Source organism: Oncorhynchus gorbuscha, linkage group LG13 (genome assembly GCF_021184085.1).
Source record: "Oncorhynchus gorbuscha isolate QuinsamMale2020 ecotype Even-year linkage group LG13, OgorEven_v1.0, whole genome shotgun sequence".
NCBI lineage: Eukaryota > Metazoa > Chordata > Actinopteri > Salmoniformes > Salmonidae > Oncorhynchus > Oncorhynchus gorbuscha.
In genome coordinates, this window is record NC_060185.1 from 1798009 (window position 1) to 1820692 (window position 22684).

The 22684-nt window shown below is 43.9% G+C and overlaps 1 protein-coding gene across 4 annotated transcripts in view; it reads left to right on the plus strand.

The window, feature by feature from the left end:
• Positions 1-1766: 1766 nt before the first annotated feature.
• Positions 1767-22684, plus strand: part of LOC123992447 (rho GTPase-activating protein 42-like) — a 222029-nt gene continuing 201111 nt past the window's right edge. For all 4 annotated transcript variants that reach the window (XM_046293584.1, XM_046293585.1, XM_046293586.1 and 1 more), the window contains exon 1: positions 1767-2149. In XM_046293584.1, coding sequence (XP_046149540.1) covers positions 1996-2149 — 154 coding nt within the window. In that variant the 5' untranslated portion in view covers positions 1767-1995. The remainder of the gene's footprint in view (positions 2150-22684) is intronic.

A 22684-nucleotide genomic window follows, 5' to 3' on the forward strand; every position in this document is an offset into this window, starting at 1 on the left:
AGTCATTCATCCAGCCAGCCAGAGTCAGTCATTCAGCCAGTCAGTTAGTCAGTCAGTCAGCCAATCAGTTAGTCAGTCAGTCATTCAGCCAGTCAGTTAGTCAGCCAGCCAGTCAGTCAGTTAGTCAGTCAGTCAGTCAGCCAATCAGTCAGTCAGTCAGCCAGTTTGTCAGTTAGTCAGTCAGTCAGTCAGTCAGCCAGTTAGTCAGTCAGTCATTCAGCCAGTCATTTATCCAGCCAGCCAGAGTCAGTCATTCAGCCAGTCAGTCAGTCAGTCAGCCAGCCAGTCAGTCAGTCAGTCAGTCAGTCAGCCAGTTAGTCAGTCAGTCATTCAGCCAGTCATTCATCCAGCCAGCCAGAGTCAGTCATTCAGCCAGTCAGTTAGTCAGTTAGTCAGTCAGCCAGTCAGTCAGTCAGTCAGTCAGTCAGTCAGTCAGTCAGTCAGTCAGTCAGTCAGTCAGTCAGTCAGTTAGTCGCTTTTCTCTTGTTCTACATGGTATTCTTACCATTGTCAAACCTTCATACTTGTAATTCATCATGTAGTACCAACAGCAACACTAGATAGCCACACGGTGCTTAAGCAATATGTTAAGGACTATGAATCAACTCCTCTGTGCCAACCTAGCAAATGCTCATTTGGAGTTTTGACATCATCATCATTATCTCTCTGTGTTCCATAGGTGAGTGATTCCTCTGGCTCCAATTAGGATCTACAGTGTTATATGGTAATATAAGGGCCTCCTTTACCATGTTACTTATTCACACTACACACGCACGCACGCATCACACACACACAGACACACACACACACGCACGCATCACACACACACACGCACGCATCACACACACACAGGCACACACACACACACACACGCACGCATCACACACAGGCACACAGACACACACACGCACGCATCACACACACACAGGCACACACACACACACACGCACGCATCACACACACACAGGCACACAGACACCAGCTCATAGCCGTCCAGTTTCAGTGTTATCGGTACACACAACCATACTGACACACATCAACGCTCCCATCTGTTTCTGAACAATATCTTTATTTTATGTGAGCTGGTATACGTAGTGGAGTGTTTGTACAGCTACATTTGGTTGTTTTATTGGCACAAGGGTAATATGTATGGTATTATGGTAGATTTTGTGAGGTAGCTTAATAACATTTCTGTTTGGCTGCATTCTCCCTAGGATTCATTGTGAGCACAAATGTGTCTCAGTTCCTTTATCAAACTCTCTGTACTGCTTTAGGTCACACACATTGCTGTGGTTCTATGGGAATAAAACTTGACTGTTGTGTAAAACCCTCTAGCCGTGTTCACTTCAAGTTTATATTTATGTTCTGTTCGTGCTCGACAGGCTGGCCTGAATAAGCAGCGCTAGGTTACACTTTTCAATTGTGTAGTCAGCCATATAATGCAGTATTTCCCAAGAGACACGTGATCCGGGCTACATTGGTAGTTTTATGCCTGTAGGCTACAATCTGATACTTATAACTCGCGCATGTAATAAACCAACTGAGATGTGTAGGTTAATATATACTTTAAAATGATGGTTGAGAAAACACAGAAGGCATTATCATCTAACTTTATTGATTTACGAGTTAACGTTTAAACTACATTTCTGTTTAGTTTACGTTGAGTGTAGTTTTAAATCATTAACAACCAAGACACATACAGTAGTTTCTAATATTTGGCAAGGCAAACAAACCGCGTCCCAATCTTTACCAGCAGGAGTCTCACAATCACGGGTCATTTTGGTGAGGGGCTCTGGAGAGAAAAGTCCGTATCTACGGCGGAAGTACCCGGAAAAGTGGGAGGGAAAAAAAACGTTTCGACAACTCTAGATTGCGAATAACACCGGTGTAGCATGATGAAAACAAACTTCTGTTAGGTAAATACTTTTATGATCGGAAAATAACTTTTAAACTAGTTTATTGTGCGGGACACATAGTCTTACTTTCGAGTTCACAATGGGACTCCCAACTCTGGAGTTTAGCGATTCTTTTCTGGACAGCCCTGATTTCAGAGAACGGCTAAAATATCATGAAATAGAGTTGGACCGAACAAACAAATTCATCAAAGAACTGATCAAAGACGGGAATATGTTGATAACGGCGCTAAAGAGTAAGTAGCCTTCTCATCCTCTTCATCATCTTCAAATGTCTAACTTCAAACTGTGTTGCTTTGTTTCAGTTAAAAATGTTACTTGAATGTCTAGATTGTGTGTTATCACATTTTGGAACAAAGCGTTTTTGTGTGATAGGTTAAAGATACTATACTATACTATTATTAAAGTGTAGCTTAATGGTTTGTCACGTATCCTCACCATCCAATCGGCGTCGAGTATCCCCTTTGAACCCGTGGACGTTTATGGGACGGGAATCTTTACGCCGCTGAAGTGGAAAATTACACTTTTTTACTACGCGCCCCTGTCAGGCAACGATACTAAGTGGACATCTGTTCTTGTTATTTTACACGTTCTCCTTTTCCTTTCCATAATCGTGTTTTATCCATGAATACAATTACATAGCATTTGACCATTTCAAGTTTGATTTAAAAAAAGTAAAGACCGAAAAGGTTTGAATTCCCAAGAGAGAGAGAGAGAGCAATCAGACCCATTACAGGAGATAATGCTTGGGGGTAAGGGCCTCACCAGGCCTCCCAGGCCTCTTTTTTATTTATTTATTTTGTAACCTTTATTTAACTAGACAAGTCAGTTTAAGAACAAATTCTTATTTACAAAGACTGCCTCCACCAGACAAACACGGACGACGCTGGGCCAATTGTCCCAATGGGACTCCCAATCACGGCCGGTTGTGATACAGCCTGGAATTGAACCAAGGTGTCTGTAGTGACGCCTCAAGCCCTGAGAGGCAGTGCCTCAGACCGCTGCACCTCTCGGGAGCCCTCTTCAATCACTCTACAGAAGTAATAATAAAAATGGTTGCAGTATGGAACCATATTCGCCATGTGTTAGTAGCTATGAGATTGTGTTAATACCTATGAGTTAGCAGAGTGTGGGAATATATCTTTGTTAAGTGCCCTTTTAAAATAGTTTGGATACATTAGGATAGTAGTTTCTTGCCCCTCCGTATTCTGCAAACCAAGCCGATAACCAATACTCACTGGTGACTCAGTTTGAGTATGTTCTACTGTTGCCATATTATCCTTATATTCAATACCACGGTGGAAAAGACACAGATGAACATACAGACAGAATAAAGTGGAAGGTTACTGTTCCTGACTCCAGGGCCTTTTGGAACAGCAACACGATCAACACTATCCTTTTCCCTCTTTCAGCACATACTGAAGTATTCCCAGTGAAGACAAAGGACTCTAACCGCTAGTTGTTTGGCCCTCTCAGAAATATAGTCCTTGTTTAGATGGTAACGTGACTACCCGCCATAAGGAGACCTAATGCCTCAATGGTGTTTTTAAAGCAGTCACACAACATTGCTGTTTAAGGAGCCTACTGCGGTCCTTATTTTACCATCTCTCAGTGGTTTCAATGTGGTGGTGCAGTAAGGATATCTTATCTGGATATCTCTTATCGCCTTGCCTCTTATCTCTCTATTCATATCTAGCCCTTAATGGAGAACTCTTGGTGTACGTGAACCTACACCTAAACGTTATGTGAGACTACACCTAAACACTATGTGAGACTACACCTAAACACTATGTGAGACTACACCTAAACGCTATGAGAGACTACACCTAAACACTATGTGAGACTACACCTAAACGCTGTGAGACTACACCTAAACACTATGTGAGACTACACCTAAACGCTGTGAGACTACACCTAAACACCATGTGAGACTACACCTAAACACTATGTGAGACTACACCTAAACACTATGTGAGACTACACCTAAACGTTATGTGAGACTACACCTAAACACTATGTGAGACTACACCTAAACACTATGTGAGACTACACCTAAACACTATGTGAGACTACACCTAAACGCTATGTGAGACTACACCTAAACGCTATGAGAGACTACACCTAAACATTATGTGAGACTACACCTAAACACTATGTGAGACTACACCTAAACGTTATGTGAGACTACACCTAAACACTATGTGAGACTACACCTAAACACTATGTGAGACTACACCTAAACACTATGTGAGACTACACCTAAACACTATGTGAGACTACACCTAAACACTATGTGAGACTACACCTAAACGCTATGAGAGACTACACCTAAACGCTATGTGAGACTACACCTAAACATTATGTGAGACTACACCTAAACGCTATGTGAGACTACACCTAAACGTTATGTGAGACTACACCTAAACACTATGTGAGATTACACCTAAATGCTGTGAGACTACACCTAAACGTTATGTGAGACTACACCTAAACGTTATGTGAGACTACACCTAAACGTTATGTGAGACTACACCTAAACGTTATGTGAGACTACACCTAAACGCTATGTGAGACTACACCTAAACACTGTGAGACTACACCTAAACGCTATGTGAGACTACACCTAAACGTTATGTGAGATTACACCTAAACACTATGTGAGACTACACCTAAACGTTATGTGAGACTACACCTAAACACTATGTGAGATTACACCTAAACACTATGTGAGACTACACCTAAACACTATGTGAGACTACACCTAAACACTGTGAGACTACACCTAAACGCTATGTGAGACTACACCTAAACGCTATGTGAGACTACACCTAAACACTATGTGAGACTACACCTAAACACTATGTGAGACTACACCTAAACACTATGTGAGACTACACCTAAACACTATGTGAGACTACACCTAAACACTATGTGAGACTACACCTAAACACTATGTGAGATTACACCTAAACACTATGTGAGACTACACCTAAACACTATGTGAGACTACACCTAAACACTATGTGAGACTACACCTAAACACTATGTGAGATTACACCTAAACACTATGTGAGACTACACCTAAACACTATGTGAGATTACACCTAAACACTATGTGAGACTACACCTAAACGTTATGTGAGACTACACCTAAACACTATGTGAGACTACACCTAAACACTATGTGAGATTACACCTAAACACTATGTGAGACTACACCTAAACACTATGTGAGACTACACCTAAACACTATGTGAGACTACACCTAAACGTTATGTGAGATTACACCTAAACACTGTGAGATTACACCTAAACACTATGTGAGACTACACCTAAACACTATGTGAGACTACACCTAAACGTTATGTGAGATTACACCTAAACACTGTGAGATTACACCTAAACACTATGTGAGACTACACCTAAACACTGTGAGACTACACCTAAACACTGTGAGACTACACCTAAATGTTGTGAGACTACACCTAAACACTATGTGAGACTACACCTAAACGCTATGAGACTACACCTAAACACTATGTGAGACTACACCTAAACGCTATGAGAGACTACACCTAAACATTATGTGAGACTACACCTAAACACTATGTGAGACTACACCTAAACACTGTGAGACTACACCTAAACACTATGTGAGACTACACCTAAACGTTATGTGAGACTACACCTAAACACTATGTGAGACTACACCTAAACACTATGTGAGACTACACCTAAACACTATGTGAGACTACACCTAAACACTATGTGAGACTACACCTAAACACTGTGAGACTACACCTAAACGTTATGTGAGACTACACCTAAACGCTATGTGAGACTACACCTAAACGCTATGTGAGACTACACCTAAACACTGTGAGACTACACCTAAACGCTATGTGAGACTACACCTAAACGCTATGTGAGACTACACCTAAACACTATGTGAGATTACACCTAAACACTATGTGAGACTACACCTAAACACTATGTGAGACTACACCTAAACACTATGTGAGACTACACCTAAACACTATGTGAGACTACACCTAAACGTTATGTGAGATTACACCTAAACACTATGTGAGACTACACCTAAACACTATGTGAGATTACGCACTATGTGAGACTACACCTAAACGCTATGTGAGACTACACCTAAACGTTATGTGAGATTACACCTAAACACTATGTGAGACTACACCTAAACACTATGTGAGATTACACCTAAACACTGTGAGACTACACCTAAACACTATGTGAGACTACACCTAAACACTATGTGAGACTACACCTAAACACTATGTGAGACTACACCTAAACACTATGTGAGACTACACCTAAACACTATGTGAGACTACACCTAAACACTATGTGAGACTACACCTAAACACTATGTGAGATTACACCTAAACACTTCTGATGACCAGGTGGCGAATCGCATCTCTGCATGTCTGGCAGACATATCAGTGTGGATGACGGATCACCACCTCAAGCTGAACCTCGGCAAGACGGAGCTGCTCTTCCTCCCGGGGAAGGACTGCCCGTTCCATGATCTCGCCATCACGGTTGACAACTCCATTGTGTCCTCCTCCCAGAGCGCCAAGAACCTTGGCGTGATCCTGGACAACACCCTGTCGTTCTCAACTAACATCAAGGCGGTGGCCCGTTCCTGTAGGTTCATGCTCTACAACATCCGCAGAGTACGACCCTGCCTCACACAGGAAGCGGCGCAGGTCCTAATCCAGGCACTTGTCATCTCCCGTCTGGATTACTGCAACTCGCTGTTGGCTGGGCTCCCTGCCTGTGCCATTAAACCCCTTCAACTCATCCAGAACGCCGCAGCCCGTCTGGTGTTCAACCTTCCCAAGTTCTCTCACGTCACCCCGCTCCTCCGTTCTCTCCACTGGCTTCCAGTTGAAGCTCGCATCCGCTACAAGACCATGGTGCTTGCCTACGGAGCTGTGAGGGGAACGGCACCTCAGTACCTCCAGGCTCTGATCAGGCCCTACACCCAAACAAGGGCACTGCGTTCATCCACCTCTGGCCTGCTCGCCTCCCTACCACTGAGGAAGTACAGCTCCCGCTCAGCCCAGTCAAAACTGTTCGCTGCCCTGGCCCCCCAATGGTGGAACAAACTCCCTCACGACGCCAGGACAGCGGAGTCAATCACCACCTTCCGGAGACACCTGAAACCCCACCTCTTTAAGGAATACCTAGGATAGGTTAAGTAATCCCTCTCACCCCACCCCCCCTAAGTTTTAGATGCACTATTGTTAAGTGACGATTCCACTGGATGTCATAAGGTGAATGCACCAATTTGTAAGTCGCTCTGGATAAGAGCGTCTGCTAAATGACTTAAATGTAATGTAAATGTACACCTAAACACTGTGAGATTACACCTAAACACCAGCCAGACAGCTCCAACCAACTAGAGAAAGTAAGGTGCATACTATTCAGCCTTACACAGTGGAACTACCATGTTTCAGTAGTAGAATTAGGATAAATGCATGTTCTAGTTTACAGTGTCTACCAAGCCATTTAGATTCAAATCGAAGTGAGGTCTGTGTGTCCCTCCACAGTCTGTTTCTATGTGGTGATCTTTGTGTATCATGTCATTAACTTGTCTTGTAGACTACTAATGCAGACTACTAATGCAACTTGTGCTTAGAAACTCAACAGTATGCCCTGTAGAGAGTACGTTGCTGACAGTACTGAACCAATAGCAGTGAACCTCCTCTTACTCCATCTACCATCGTTGTTGTCATCAGTCTCTCTTGTTAATTTTATTTATAGCCTGGCCGTTTTAAATACTAACTACGTATTATGGTCACTCCCAGTCTTCAAGATTACTAATGTGTTCTAGTCACTCCCAGTCTTCAAGATTACTAATGTGTTCTAGTCACTCCCAGTCTTCAAGATTACTAATGTGTTCTAGTCACTCCCAGTCTTCTAGATTACTAACATTGTGTTCTAGTCACTCCCAGTCTTCTAGATTACTAATGTGTTCTAGTCACTCCCAGTCTTCTAGATTACTGACATCGTGTTCTAGTCACTCCCAGTCTTCTAGATTACTAATGTGTTCTAGTCACTCCCAGTCTTCTAGATTACTGACATTGTGTTCTAGTCACTCCCAGTCTTCTAGATTACTGACATCGTGTTCTAGTCACTCCCGGTCTTCCAGATTACTGACATTGTGTTCTAGTCACCCCCAGTCTTCTAGATTACTGACATTGTGTTCTAGTCACTCCCAGTCTTCTAGATTACTAATGTGTTCTAGTCACTCCCAGTCTTCTAGATTACTGACAACGTGTACTAGTCACTCCCAGTCTTCCAGATTACTGACATTGTGTTCTAGTCACCCCCAGTCTTCTAGATTACTGACATCGTGTTCTAGTCACTCCCAGTCTTCTAGATTACTAATGTGTTCTAGTCACTCCCAGTCTTCTAGATTACTGACCTTGTGTTCTAGTCACTCCCAGTCTTCTAGATTACTAACATCGTGTTCTAGTCACCCCCAGTCTTCTAGATTACTGACATCGTGTTCTAGTCACTCCCAGTCTTCTAGATTACTAACATCGTGTTCTAGTCACTCCCAGTCCTCTAGATTACTGACATTGTGTTCTAGTCAAATCAAATCAAATCAAATTTATTTATATAGCCCTTCGTACATCAGCTGATATCTCAAAGTGCTGTACAGAAACCCAGCCTAAAACCCCAAACAGCAAACAATGCAGGTGTAAAAGCACGGTGGCTAGGAAAAACTCCCTAGAAAGGCCAAAACCTAGGAAGAAACCTAGAGAGGAACCGGGCTATGTGGGGTGGCCAGTCCTCTTCTGGCTGTGCCGGGTAGAGATTATAACAGAACATGACCAAGATGTTCAAATGTTCATAAATGACCAGCATGGTCAAATAATAATAAGGCAGAACAGTTGAAACTGGAGCAGCAGCACAGTCAGGTGGACTGGGGACAGCAAGGAGCCATCATGTCAGGTAGTCCTGGGGCACGGTCCTAGGGCTCAGGTCCTCCGAGAGAGAGAAAGAAAGAGAGAATTAGAGAGAGCATATGTGGGGTGGCCAGTCCTCTTCTGGCTGTGCCGGGTGGAGATTATAACAGAACGTGGCCAAGATGTTCAAATGTTCATAAATGACCAGCATGGTTGAATAATAGTAAGGCAGAACAGTTGAAACTGGAGCAGGAGCATGGCCAGGTGGACTGGGGACAGCAAGGAGTCCTCATGTCAGGTAGTCCTGGGACATGGTCCTAGGGCCCAGGCCAGTTGAAACTGGAGCAGCAGCATGGCCAGGTGGACTGGGGACAGCAAGGAGTCATCATGTCAGGTAGTCCTGGGGCATGGTTCTAGGGCTCAGGTCCTCCGAGAGAGAGAAAAAAGAGAGAAGGAGAGAATTAGAGAACGCACACTTAGATTTACACAGGACACCGAATAGGACAGGAGAAGTACTCCAGATAAACAAACTGACCCTAGCCCCCGACACATAAACTACTGCAGCATAAATACTGGAGGCTGAGACAGGAGGGGTCAGGAGACACTGTGGCCCCATCCGAGGACACCCCGGACAGGGCCAAACAGGAAGGATATAACCCCACCCACTTTGCCAAAGCACAGCCCCCACACCACTAGAGGGAAATCTTCAACCACCAACTTACCATCCTGAGACAAGGCCGAGTATAGCCCACAAAGATCTCCGACACGGTACAACCCAAGGGGGGAACCCAGACAGGCCGACCACAACAGTGAATCAACCCACCCAGGTGACGCATCCCCCCCAGGGACGGCACGAGAGAGCCCCAGCAAGCCAGTGACTCAGCCCCGTAACAGGGTTAGAGGCAGAGAATCCCAGTGGTAAAAAAGGGGAACCGGCCAGGCAGAGACAGCAAGGGCGGTTCGTTGCTCCAGAGCCTTTCCGTTCACCTTCCCACTCCTGGGCCAGACTACACTCAATCATATGACCCACTGAAGAGATGAGTCTTCAGTAAAGACTTAAAGGTTGAGACCGAGTTTGCGTCTCTGACATGGGTAGGCAGACCGTTCCATAAAAATGGAGCTCTATAGGAGAAAGCCCTGCCTCCAGCTGTTTGCTTAGAAATTCTAGGGACAATTAGGAGGCCTGCGTCTTGTGACCGTAGCGTACGTATAGGTATGTACGGCAGGACCAAATCAGAGAGGTAGGTAGGAGCAAGCCCATGTAATGCTTTGTAGGTTAGCAGTAAAACCTTGAAATCAGCCCTTGCTTTGACAGGAAGCCAGTGTAGAGAGGCTAGCACTGGAGTAATATGATCAAATTTTTTGGTTCTAGTCAGGATTCTAGCAGCGGTATTTAGCACTAACTGAAGTTTATTTAGTGCTTTATCCGGGTAGCCGGAAAATAGAGCATTGCAGTAGTCTAACCTAGAAGTGACAAAAGCATGGATTAATTTTTCTGCATCATTTTTGGACAGAAAGTTTCTGATTTTTGCAATGTTACGTAGATGGAAAAAGCTGTCCTCGAAATGGTCTTGATATGTTCTTCAAAAGAGAGATCAGGGTCCAGAGTAACGCCGAGGTCCTTCACAGTTTTATTTGAGACGACTGTACAACCATTAAGATTAATTGTCAGATTCAACAGAAGATCTCTTTGTTTCTTGGGACCTAGAACAAGCATCTCTGTTTTGTCCGAGTTTAATAGTAGAAAGTTTGCAGCCATCCACTTCCTTATGTCTGAAACACATGCTTCTAGCGAGGGCAATTTTGGTGCTTCACCATGTTTCATTGAAATGTACAGCTGTGTGTCATCCGCATAGCAGTGAAAGTTTACATTATGTTTTCGAATAACATCCCCAAGAGGTAAAATATATAGTGAAAACAATAGTGGTCCTAAAACAGAACCTTGAGGAACACCGAAATGTACAGTTGATTTGTCAGAGGACAAACCATTCACAGAGACAAACTGATATCTTTCCGACAGATAAGACCTAAACCAGGCCAGAACATGTCCGTGTAGACCAATTTGGGTTTCCAATCTCTCCAAAAGAATGTGGTGATCGATGGTATCAAAAGCAGCACTAAGGTCTAGGAGCACGAGGACAGATGCAGAGCCTCGGTCCGATGCCATCAAAATGTCATTTACCACCTTCACAAGTGCCGTCTCAGTGCTATGATGGGGTCTAAAACCAGACTGAAGCATTTCGTATACATTGTTTGTCTTCAGGAAGGCAGTGAGTTGCTGCGCAACAGCCTTCTCTAAAATCTTTGAGAGGAATGGAAGATTCGATATAGGCCGATAGTTTTTTATATTTTCTGGGTCAAGGTTTGGCTTTTTCAAGAGAGGCTTTATTACTGCCACTTTTAGTGAGTTTGGTACACATCCAGTGGATAGAGAGCCGTTTATTATGTTCAACATAGGAGGGCCAAGCACAGGAAGCAGCTCTTTCAGTAGTTTAGTTGGAATAGGGTCCAGTATACAGCTTGAAGGTTTAGAGGCCATGATTATTTTCATCATTGTGTCAAGAGATATAGTACTAAAACACTTGAGCGTCTCTCTTGATCCTAGGTCCTGGCAGAGTTGTGCAGACTCAGGACAACTGAGGTTTGGAGGAATACGCAGGTTTAAAGAGGAGTCCGTAATTTGCTTTCTAATAATCATAATCTTTTCCTCAAAGAAGTTAATGAATTTATCACTGCTAAAGTGCAAGTCATCCTCTCTTGGGGAATGCTGCTTTTTAGTTAGCTTTGCCACAGTATCAAAAAGGAATTTCGGATTGTTCTTATTTTCCTCAATTAAGTTAGAAAAATAGGACGATCGAGCAGCAGTAAGGGCTCTTCGGTACTGCACGGTACCATCCTTCCAAGCTAGTCGGAAGACTTCCAGTTTGGTGTGGCGCCATTTCCGTTCCAATTTTCTGGAAGCTTGCTTCAGAGCTCGGGTATTTTCTGTGTACCATGGAGCTAGTTTCTTATGAGACATTTTTTTAGTTTTTAGGGGTGCAACTGCATCTAGGGTATTGCGCAAGGTTAAATTGAGATCCTCAGTTAGGTGGTTAACGGATTTTTGTCCTCTGGCGTCCTTGGGTAGGCAGAGGGAGTCTGGAAGGGCATCAAGGAATCTTTGTGTTGTCTGTGAATTTATAGCACGACTTTTGATGTTCCTTGGTTGGGGTCTGAGCAGATTATTTGTTGCGATTGCAAACGTAATAAAATGGTGGTCACCCCCAGTCTTCTAGATTACTGACATTGTGTTCTAGTCACTCCCAGTCTTCTAGATTACTAACATCGTGTTCTAGTCACCCCCAGTCTTCTAGATTACTGACATTGTGTTCTAGTCACTCCCAGTCTTCTAGATTACTAATGTGTTCTAGTCACTCCCAGTCTTCTAGATTACTAACATCGTGTTCTAGTCACTCCCAGTCTTCTAGATTACTGACATTGTGTTCTAGTCACTCCCAGTCTTCTAGATTACTGACATCGTGTTCTAGTCACTCCCAGTCTTCTAGATTACTGACATCGTGTTCTAGTCACTCCCAGTCTTCTAGATTACTAACATTGTGTTCTACTCACTCCGTCTTCTAGATTACTAATGTGTACTAGTCACTCCCAGTCTTCCAGATTACTGACATTGTGTTCTAGTCACTCCCAGTCTTCTAGATTACTAACATCGTGTTCTAGTCACTCCCAGTCTTCTAGATTACTAACATTGTGTTCTACTCACTCCGTCTTCTAGATTACTAATGTGTTCTAGTTACTCCCAGTCTTCTAGATTACTGACATTGTGTTCTAGTCACTCCCAGTCTTCTAGATTACTAATGTGTTCTAGTCACTCCCAGTCTTCTAGATTACTAATGTGTTCTAGTCACTCCCAGTCTTCTAGATTACTGACAACGTGTACTAGTCACTCCCAGTCTTCTAGATTACTAATGTGTTCTAGTCACTCCCAGTCTTCTAGATTACTGACAACGTGTTCTAGTCACTCCCAGTCTTCTAGATTACTGACATTGTGTTCTAGTCACTCCCAGTCTTCTAGATTACTAATGTGTTCGAGTCACCCCCAGTCTTCTAGATTATTAACATTGTGTTCTAGTCACTCCCAGTCTTCTAGATTACTGACATTGTGTTCTAGTCACTCTGTCTTCTAGATTACTAATGTGTTCTAGTCACTCACAGTCTTCTAGATTACTGACATTGTGTTCTAGTCACTCCCAGTCTTCTAGATTACTGACATTGTGTTCTAGTCACTCCCAGTCTTCTAGATTACTGACATTGTGTTCTAGTCACTCCCAGTCTTCTAGATTACTGACATTGTGTTCTAGTCACTCCGTCTTCTAGATTACTAACAACGTGTTCTAGTCACTCCCAGTCTTCTAGATTACTAACATCGTGTTCTAGTCATTCCAGTCTTCTAGATTACTAATGTGTTCTAGTCACTCCCAGTCTTCTAGATTACTGACAATGTGTTCTAGTCACTCCCAGTCTTCTAGATTACTGACATTGTGTTCTAGTCACTCCCAGTCTTCTAGATTACTAATGTGTTCTAGTCACTCCCAGTCTTCTAGATTACTAATGTGTTCTAGTCACTCCCAGTCTTCTAGATTACTGACAATGTGTACTAGTCACTCCCAGTCCTCTAGATTACTAACAGTTTATTCTAGTCACTCCCAGTCTTCTAGATTACTGACAATGTGTACTAGTCACTCCCAGTCTTCTAGATTACTGACATTGTGTTCTAGTCACTCCCAGTCTTCTAGATTACTAATGTGTTCTAGTCACTCCCAGTCTTCTAGATTACTAATGTGTTCTAGTCACTCCCAGTCTTCTAGATTACTGACAATGTGTACTAGTCACTCCCAGTCCTCTAGATTACTGACATTGTGTTCTAGTCACTCCCAGTCTTCTAGATTACTAATGTGTTCTAGTCACTCCCAGTCTTCTAGATTACTAATGTGTTCTAGTCACTCCCAGTCTTCTAGATTACTGACAATGTGTACTAGTCACTCCCAGTCCTCTAGATTACTAACAGTTTATTCTAGTCACGCCCAGTTTCTAGATTATTGACAACGTGTCCGAGTCACTCCCAGTCCTCTAGATTACTAACAACATGTTCTAGAGTCACTCCCAGTCTTCTAGATTACTAACAACGTGTTCTAGAGTCACTCCCAGTCCTCTAGATTACTAACAACGTGTTCTAGAGTCACTCCCAGTCTTCTAGATTACTAACAACGTGTTCTAGAGTCATTCCCAGTCCTCTAGATTACTAACAACATGTTCTAGAGTCACTCCCAGTCTTCTAGATTACTAACAACATGTTCTAGAGTCACTCCCAGTCCTCTAGATTACTAACAACGTGTTCTCGTCACTCCCAGTTCTCTAGATTACTAACAACGTGTTCTCGTCACTCCCAGTTCTCTAGATTACTAACAACGTGTTCTAGAGTCACTCCCAGTCCTCTAGATTACTAACATGTTCTAGAGTCACTCCCGGTTCTCTAGATCAGGGGTTCCTTTGTGATTGTTGATACCGATCTAAAACAACACATAAATCTGCGATGCTTTAGGAAACAAGCGGTAAAATACCAGACCAAGACGCATCTCTGATGCGCCTGGAAGTATCTTTGGTTTGTCTCTTTGACATTCAGCAGCTGAGCTCAACCCTTCTAAATTAGAAGAGAAATTGGACTGTGCTTTTGGGAAGTAATCTAACACAATGTGTGGCTGTCGCTATTAATTCACTTTCTGTAAAAAAAGGATAATTACATTGTGGGTTCATATACATTATCATAATACAACATATTTGGTAGCGGAATAACTTTGGGTAAATTGGGCCTAGATTGATGATTATGATTACTATGATGATGATGATGATGATTATTATCATTAAATAGCCTACCTAAACGATGTCATGAGTCTTGTTAAACTATGTGTCAACGTCAACAGTGAAGAGGTGACTCAGGGATGAGGGCCTTCTAGGCAGAGTTCCTCTGTCCAGTCTCAACGTCAACAGTGAAGAGGTGACTCAGGGATGAGGGCCTTCTAGGCAGAGTTCCTCTGTCCAGTCTCAACGTCAACAGTGAAGAGGTGACTCAGGGATGAGGGCCTTCTAGGCAGAGTTCCTCTGTCCAGTGTCTGTGTTCTTTTGCCCATCTTAATCTTTTATTTTTATTGGCCAGTCTGAGATATGGCTTTTCCTTTGCAACTCTGCCTAGAAGGCCCTCATCCCGGAGTTGCCTCTTCACTGTTGACGTTGAGACTGGTGTTTTGCGGGTACTATTTAATGAAGCTGCCAGTTGAGGACTTGTGAGGCATCTGTTTCTCAAACGAGCTCAGTTGTGCACCGGGGCCTCCCACTCCTCTTTCTATTCTGGTTAGAGCCAGTTTGCGCTGTTCTGTGAAGGGAGTATTACTCAGTATTGTACGAGATCTTCAGCTTCTTTGCAATTTTTTCAGAACAAGAATAGACTGACGAGCTTCAGAAGAAAGTTTTATGTTTCTGGCCATTTTGAGCCTGTAATTGAAACCACAAGTGCTGATTCTCCAGATACTCAACTAGTCTAAAGATTGCTTCTTTAATCAGAACAACAGTTTTCAGCTGTGGTTGAGCTATCCCTGCAAAATCGTTTTCTAATGATCAATTGGCCTTTTACAATGATAAACATGGATTAGCTAACACAACGTGCCATTAGAACACAGGAGTGATGGTTGCTGATAATGGGCCTCTGTAGGCCTATGTAGATATTCCATAACAAATCCCTTCAAATCCTTTTTCCAGCGACAATAGAAATTTACAACATGAACAATGTCTACACTGTATTTCTGATCAATTTGATGTTATTTTAATGGACAAAAACAAGGATTTGTCTAAGTGAACCCAAACTTTTGAACGGTAGTGTACATTTGGGGATCTGATAGTACTTCTGATTGGCTTCACACATCACCTGAGGAGCTTGTCAAAGTAATGTTTTCTTCACCTCATACAGCAAGCAAGAAAAGTTTGTTTTTACATCCATTGAGAATGACAGTAATTATTATATGGATTTGAAACATCTTTCCATCTTTCTCCCTTTCGATAAGCACTCAGCGTGAAATGGAACAATGTCCTGCTCTGATCCAGTGGAAACGTCATAAAATAGACCTGATTACTTCTAATCAGTGCTTGACTGGACTGAAATAGGTTCTGGTACTCATTTTGGTTGCTGGTACTGTTTATATTTAGGTCCAGGAGCTCTACAATACTTTAGAGATAATATCCTATAAAGAGGAACAGGAGCTCTACAATACTTTAGAGATAATATCCTATAAAGAGGAACAGGAGCTCTACAATACTTTAGAGATAATATCCTATAAAGAGGAACAGGAGCTCTACAATACTTTAGAGATAATATTCTATAAGAGGAACAGGAGCTCTACAATACTTTAGAGATAATATCCTATAAGAGGAACAGGAGCTCTACAATACTTTAGAGATAATATACTATAAAGAGGAACCGGAGCTCTACAATACTTTAGAGATAATATCCTATAAAGAGCAACAGGAGTTCAAGCAGTAGAACATTTTGAGGTACCGGTACTCTGCTCCAGTGAGCTCCTGCCCAAGTCAACCACTGCTTCTTATCCCTTGGATCAAAGAGCCTACAGCTGTGTCTGTTCTGCTCTCAGTGGAGCAGGAAGCTCTGAGGGCCCAGAATATTTGATACAATGTTGCAGGTTTGCTAGAGCAAGCTTCAGGTCAGACCCCATTGATACAATGTTGCAGGTTTGCTAGAGCAAGCTTCAGGTCATATCCCGTTGATACAATGTTGCAGGTTTGCTAGAGCAAGCTTCAGGTCAGACCCCGTTGATACAATGTTGCAGGTTTGCTAGAGCAAGCTTCAGGTCATATCCCGTTGATACAATGTTGCAGGTTTGCTAGAGCAAGCTTCAGGTCAGACCCCGTTGATACAATGTTGCAGGTTTGCTAGAGCAAGCTTCAGGTCATATCCCGTTGATACAATGTTGCAGGTTTGCTAGAGCAAGCTTCAGGTCATATCCCGTTGATACAATGTTGCAGGTTTGCTAGAGCAAGCTTCAGGTCATATCCCGTTGATACAATGTTGCAGGTTTGCTAGAGCAAGCTTCAGGTCATATCCCGTTGATACAATGTTGCAGGTTTGCTAGAGCAAGCTTCAGGTCATATCCCGTTGATACAATGTTGCAGGTTTGCTAGAGCAAGCTTCAGGTCATATCCCGTTGATACAATGTTGCAGGTTTGCTAGAGCAAGCTTCAGGTCAGACAGGCCATGTGCAGCCAATGTGATTTATATGATATTTATTTTAATCACAATATTTTCTACCTGCAGGCTTCAATCTTTTTATTTGTTGGCTTTATATGGGCTATTTTTTACATATCTGGCAATAGAAGTGACTTTTTATCATTTTAATTTAGATTTGGATAGAATTTTGATTAACTACATGACAATGATTGTGCGATATAAAGACATTCCTATAAATGTAATGAAACTGTTTCAGGAACATTTGCATATGAAAACCATAACGCAGATCTACGTAGGAAATAGGCTGCCATTTGGGAACCATTATATAACTGGGTGTTGGAAGTAGCAGGGTGTGTGCTGATTGACACGTCTCAACCTGCTTCAGACTCGTCAACAGGAGGGAATCAGGACAGAAACACTGAGCGAGTCGCACTATGTGTGGTCATTGTGAAGAACGAGCCTGAAAAAATGGTTGAGCTATAAAGTGTGCTTGTCTGTCTCGGTTTGTGTGGTCGTTGTGAAAAGTAAAAACATGCTTGGGCTACAGTAGACTTAAATCTGTATTTACAGTTGAGCTACAATGTCTAGGCCTGTCATCTGCTCTCTTCAGGGCTACAGCTCTGTCTGAGGTAACTGTTTGTCTGATTCAAACAGCTATCGTCAGCCCTCTTTTTCTTTTTTTCAGGGTCGTGAGTTTCTAGCTGATGGAATGTGGTCGCCCTGGAGACAGACACACTCTGTACCCAGGGGGCTGTTGGTCATGTGGTCGCCCTGGAGACAGACACACTCTGTGTGGTGTGGTGGTGGTAGTGTGGTGTGGTGGTGTGGTGTGGAGTGGTGGTGTGGTTTGTAGTGTGGAGTGGTGGTGTGGAGTGGTGGTGTGGTGGTGGTGGTGTGGTAGTGTGGTGGTGGTGGGGTGGTAGTGTGGAGTGGTGGTGTGGTGTGGAGTGGTGGTGTGGTTTGTGGTGGTGGTGTGGAGTGGTAGTGTGGTTTAGTGGTGGTGGTGTGGTAGTGTGGTGGTGGTGGGGTGGTAGTGTGGAGTGGTGGTGTGGAGTGGTGGTGTGGAGTGGTGGTGTGGAGTGGTGGTGTGGGTGGTGGTGTGGTTTGTGGTGTGGAGTGGTAGTGTGGTAGTGTGGTGGTGTGGTAATGTGGTGGTTTATTGTGGTGGTTTATTGTGGTGGTGTGGTGTGGAGTGTGGTGGTGTGGTAGTGTGGTGTGGAGTGTGGTGGTGTGGTGGTTTATTGTGGTGGTGTGGTGTGGAGTGGTGGTGTGGTAGTGTGGTGGTTTATTGTGGTGGTGTGGTGTGGAGTGGTGGTGTGGTGGTTTATTGTGGTGGTGTGGTGGTGTGGAGTGGTGGTGTGGTTTGTGGTGTGGAGTGGTAGTGTGGTGGTGTGGTAATGTGGTGGTTTATTGTGGTGGTGTGGTGGTGTGGTAGTGTGGTGGTGGTGTGGTGGTGTGGTGGTTTATTGTGGTGGTGTGGAGTGGTGGTGTGGTGGTGTGGTGTGGAGTGGTGGTGTGGTGGTTTATTGTGGTGGTGTGGTGGTGTGGTGGTGGTGTGGTGGTTTATTGTGGTGGTGTGGTAGTGTGGTGGTTTATTATGGTGGTGTGGGTGGTGTGGTGTGGTGTGGTGGTGTGGTGGGGTGGTGTGGTGGTGTGGTAGTGTGGTGTGGAGTGGTGGTGTGGAGTGGTGGTGTGGAGTGGTGGTGTGGAGTGGTGGTGTGGAGTGGTGGTGTGGAGTGGTGGTGTGGTGTGGTGGTGTGGTGTGGTGGAGTGGTGGTGTGGTGGTGGTGTAGTGTTGTGGTGGTGGTGTGGTGTGGAGTGGTAGTGTGGTGTGGAGTGGTAGTGGTGGTGTGTGTGTTGTGGTGGTGTATTGGTGTGGTGTGTGTTGTGGTGGTGTATTGGTGTGGTGTGTGTGGTTGTGGTAGTGAGGTGTGTTATGGTGGTGTGTTGTGGCGGTGTGGAGTGGTAGTGTGGTGGTAGTGTTGTGGTATGGTGTTTTGGTAGTGTGGTGGTGTGGTGTGTTTTGGTAGTGTGGTGGTGTGGTTGTGGTAGTGTGGTGTGTTGTGGAAGTGTGGTGGTGGTGTGGTAGTGTGGTGGTGTGTTGTGGTGTGTTGTGGTGGTGTGGTGTGTTGTGGTAATTTGGTGGTGTGGTAGTGTGGTGTGTTGTGGTGGTGTGGTAGTGTGGTGTGTTTTGGTGGTGTGATGGTGTGTTGTGGTAGTGTGGTGTGTTGTGGTGGTGTGGTATGGTAGTGTGGTGTGTTGTGGTAATTTGGTGGTGTGTGGTGGTGTGTTGTGGTAGTGTGGTGTGGAGTGGTAGTGTGGTGTGTTGTGGTAATTTAGTGGTGTGTGGTGGTGTGGAGTGGTAGTGTGGTGGTGTGGAGTGGTGATGTATTGGTGTGGGGTGGTGGTGTGTTGTGGTAGTGTGGTGGTGGGTTGTAGTGTGGTGGTGTATTGGTGTGGTGTGTGGGGTAGTGTTGTGGTAGTGTGGTGGTGTATTGGTGTGGGGTGGTGTGTTGTAGTAGTGTGGTGGTGTGTTGTAGTAGTGTGGTGGTGTGTTGTGGTAGTGTGGTGGTGTGTTGTGGAGTGGTAGTGTGGTGGTGTGTTGTGGTAGTGTGTTGTGGTGTGCTGTGGTAGTGTGGTGGTGTGGTGTGGTAGTGTGTTGTGGTGGTGTGGAGTGGTAGTGTGGTGGTGTGTTGTTGTGGTAGGGTGTTTTGGTAGTGTGGTGGTGTGGTTGTGGTAGTGTTGTGGAAGTGTGTTGTGGTAGTGTGGTGTGTTGTGGTAGTGTGGTGGTGTGTTGTGGTAATTTGGTGGTGTGTGGTAGTGTGGTGTGGAGTGGTAGTGTGGAGTGGTGGAGTGGTAGTGTGGAGTGGTGGTGTATTGGTGTGGGGTGGTGTATTGGTGTGGGGTAGTGTGGTGGTGGGTTGTGGTGTGGTAGGTTGGCAGTGTGGTGGTGGGTTGTGGTAGTGTGGTGGTGCATTGGTGTGGTGGTGTGGGGTAGTAGTGTGGTGGTGTGTTGTGGTGGTGTGGTAGTGTGTTGTGGAGTGGTAGTGTGGTGGTGTGTTGTGGCGGTGTGGAGTGGTAGTGTGGTGGTGTGGTGTGGTAGGGTGTTTTGGTAGTGTGGTGGTGTGGTTGTGGTAGTGTGGTGTGTTGTGGAAGTGTGTTGTGGTGGTGTGGTGTGTTTTGGTAGTGTGGTGGTGTGGTTGTGGAAGTGTGGTGTGGTGTGGTGTGGTGTGTTGTGGTAATTTGGTGGTGTGGTGTGTTTTGGTAGTGTGGTGGTGTGTTGTGGTGGTGTGGTAGTGTGGTGTGTTGAGGTAATTTGGTGGTGTGGTGTGTTTTGGTAGTGTGGTGGTGTGTTGTGGTAGTGGTGGTGTGGTAGTGGTGGTGTGGAGTGGTGGTGTGGAGTGGTGGTGTGGAGTGGTATCACTAGCCACTTTAAACAATGCTACCTTATATAATGTTACTTACCCTACATTATTCATCTCATATGCATATGTATATACTGTACTCTACATCATCGACTGCATCCTTATGTAACACATGTATCACTAGCCACTATAACTATGCCACTTTGTTTACTTTGTCTACACACTCATCTCATATGTATATACTGTACTCGATACCATCTACTGTATGCTGCTCTGTACCATCACTCATTCATATATCCTTATGTACATGTTCCTTATCCCCTTACACTGTGTATAAGACAGTAGTTTTGGAATTGTTAGTTAGATTACTTGTTGGTTATCACTGCATTGTCAGAACTAGAAGCACAAGCATTTCGCTACACTCGCATTAACATCTGCTAACCATGTGTATGTGACAAATAAAATTTGATTTGATTTGATTTGGTGTTGTGGTAGTGTGGCGGTGTGTTGTTGGTGTGTTATGGTAGTGTTGTGGTGTGTTGTGGTTGTGTGTTTTCTCAGTGGTGAAATCAGATTTTCAAGAAGCATGACTTGTGAAAAACATTTAAAAGATGAAGGACATTTTTTTTTTAAATGTCTGATGATGGTCTTCACAGCATGATGCTAGTATTACCTGATGATGGTCTTCACAGCATGATGCTAGTATTACCTGATGATGGTCTTCACAGCATGATGCTAGTATTACCTGATGATGGTCTTCACAGCATGATGCTAATCTGATGATGGTCTCCACAGCATGATGCTAGTATTACCTGATGATGGTCTTCACAGCATGATGCTAGTATTACCTGATGATGGTCTTCACAGCATGATGCTAATCTGATGATGGTCTTCACAGCATGATGCTAATCTGATGATGGTCTTCACAGCATGATGCTAATCTGATGATGGTCTCCACAGCCTGATGCTAGTATTACCTGATGATGGTCTTCACAGCATGATGCTAGTATACCTGATTACAGCATGATGCCTGATGATGGTCTTCACAGCCTGATGCTAGTATTACCTGATGATGGTCTTCACAGCATGATGCTAATCTGATGATGGTCTTCACAGCCTGATGCTAATCTGATGATGGTCTTCACAGCATGATGCTAATCTGATGATGGTCTTCACAGCATGATGCTAATCTGATGATGGTCTTCACAGCATGATGCTAATCTGATGATGGTCTTCACAGCCTGATGCTAGTATTACCTGATGATGGTCTTCACAGCATGATGCTAATCTGATGATGGTCTTCACAGCATGATGCTAATCTGATGATGGTCTTCACAGCCTGATGCTAGTATTATCTGATGATGGTCTTCACAGCATGATGCTAATCTGATGATGGTCTTCACAGCATGATGCTAATCTGATGATGGTCTTCACAGCCTGATGCTAGTATTATCTGATGATGGTCTTCACAGCATGATGCTAATCTGATGATGGTCTTCACAGCATGATGCTAATCTGATGATGGTCTTCACAGCATGATGCTAATCTGATGATGGTCTTCACAGCATGATGCTAATCTGATGATGGTCTTCACAGCATGATGCTAATCTGATGATGGTCTTCACAGCATGATGCTAATCTGATGATGGTCTTCACAGCATGATGCTAATCTGATGATGGTCTTCACAGCCTGATGCTAGTATTACCTGATGATGGTCTTCACAGCATGATGCTAACCTGATGATGGTCTTCACAGCATGATGCTAATCTGATGATGGTCTTCACAGCCTGATGCTAGTATTACCTGATGATGGTCTTCACAGCATGATGCTAGTATTACCTGATGATGGTCTTCACAGCCTGATGCTAGTATTACCTGATGATGGTCTTCACAGCCTGATGCTAGTATTACCTGATGATGGTCTTCACAGCATGATGCTAATCTGATGATGGTCTTCACAGCATGATGCTAACCTGATGATGGTCTTCACAGCATGATGCTAATCTGATGATGGTCTTCACAGCCTGATGCTAGTATTACCTGATGATGGTCTTCACAGCATGATGCTAGTATTACCTGATGATGGTCTTCACAGCCTGATGCTAACCTGATGATGGTCTTCACAGCCTGATGCTAGTATTACCTGATGATGGTCTTCACAGCAT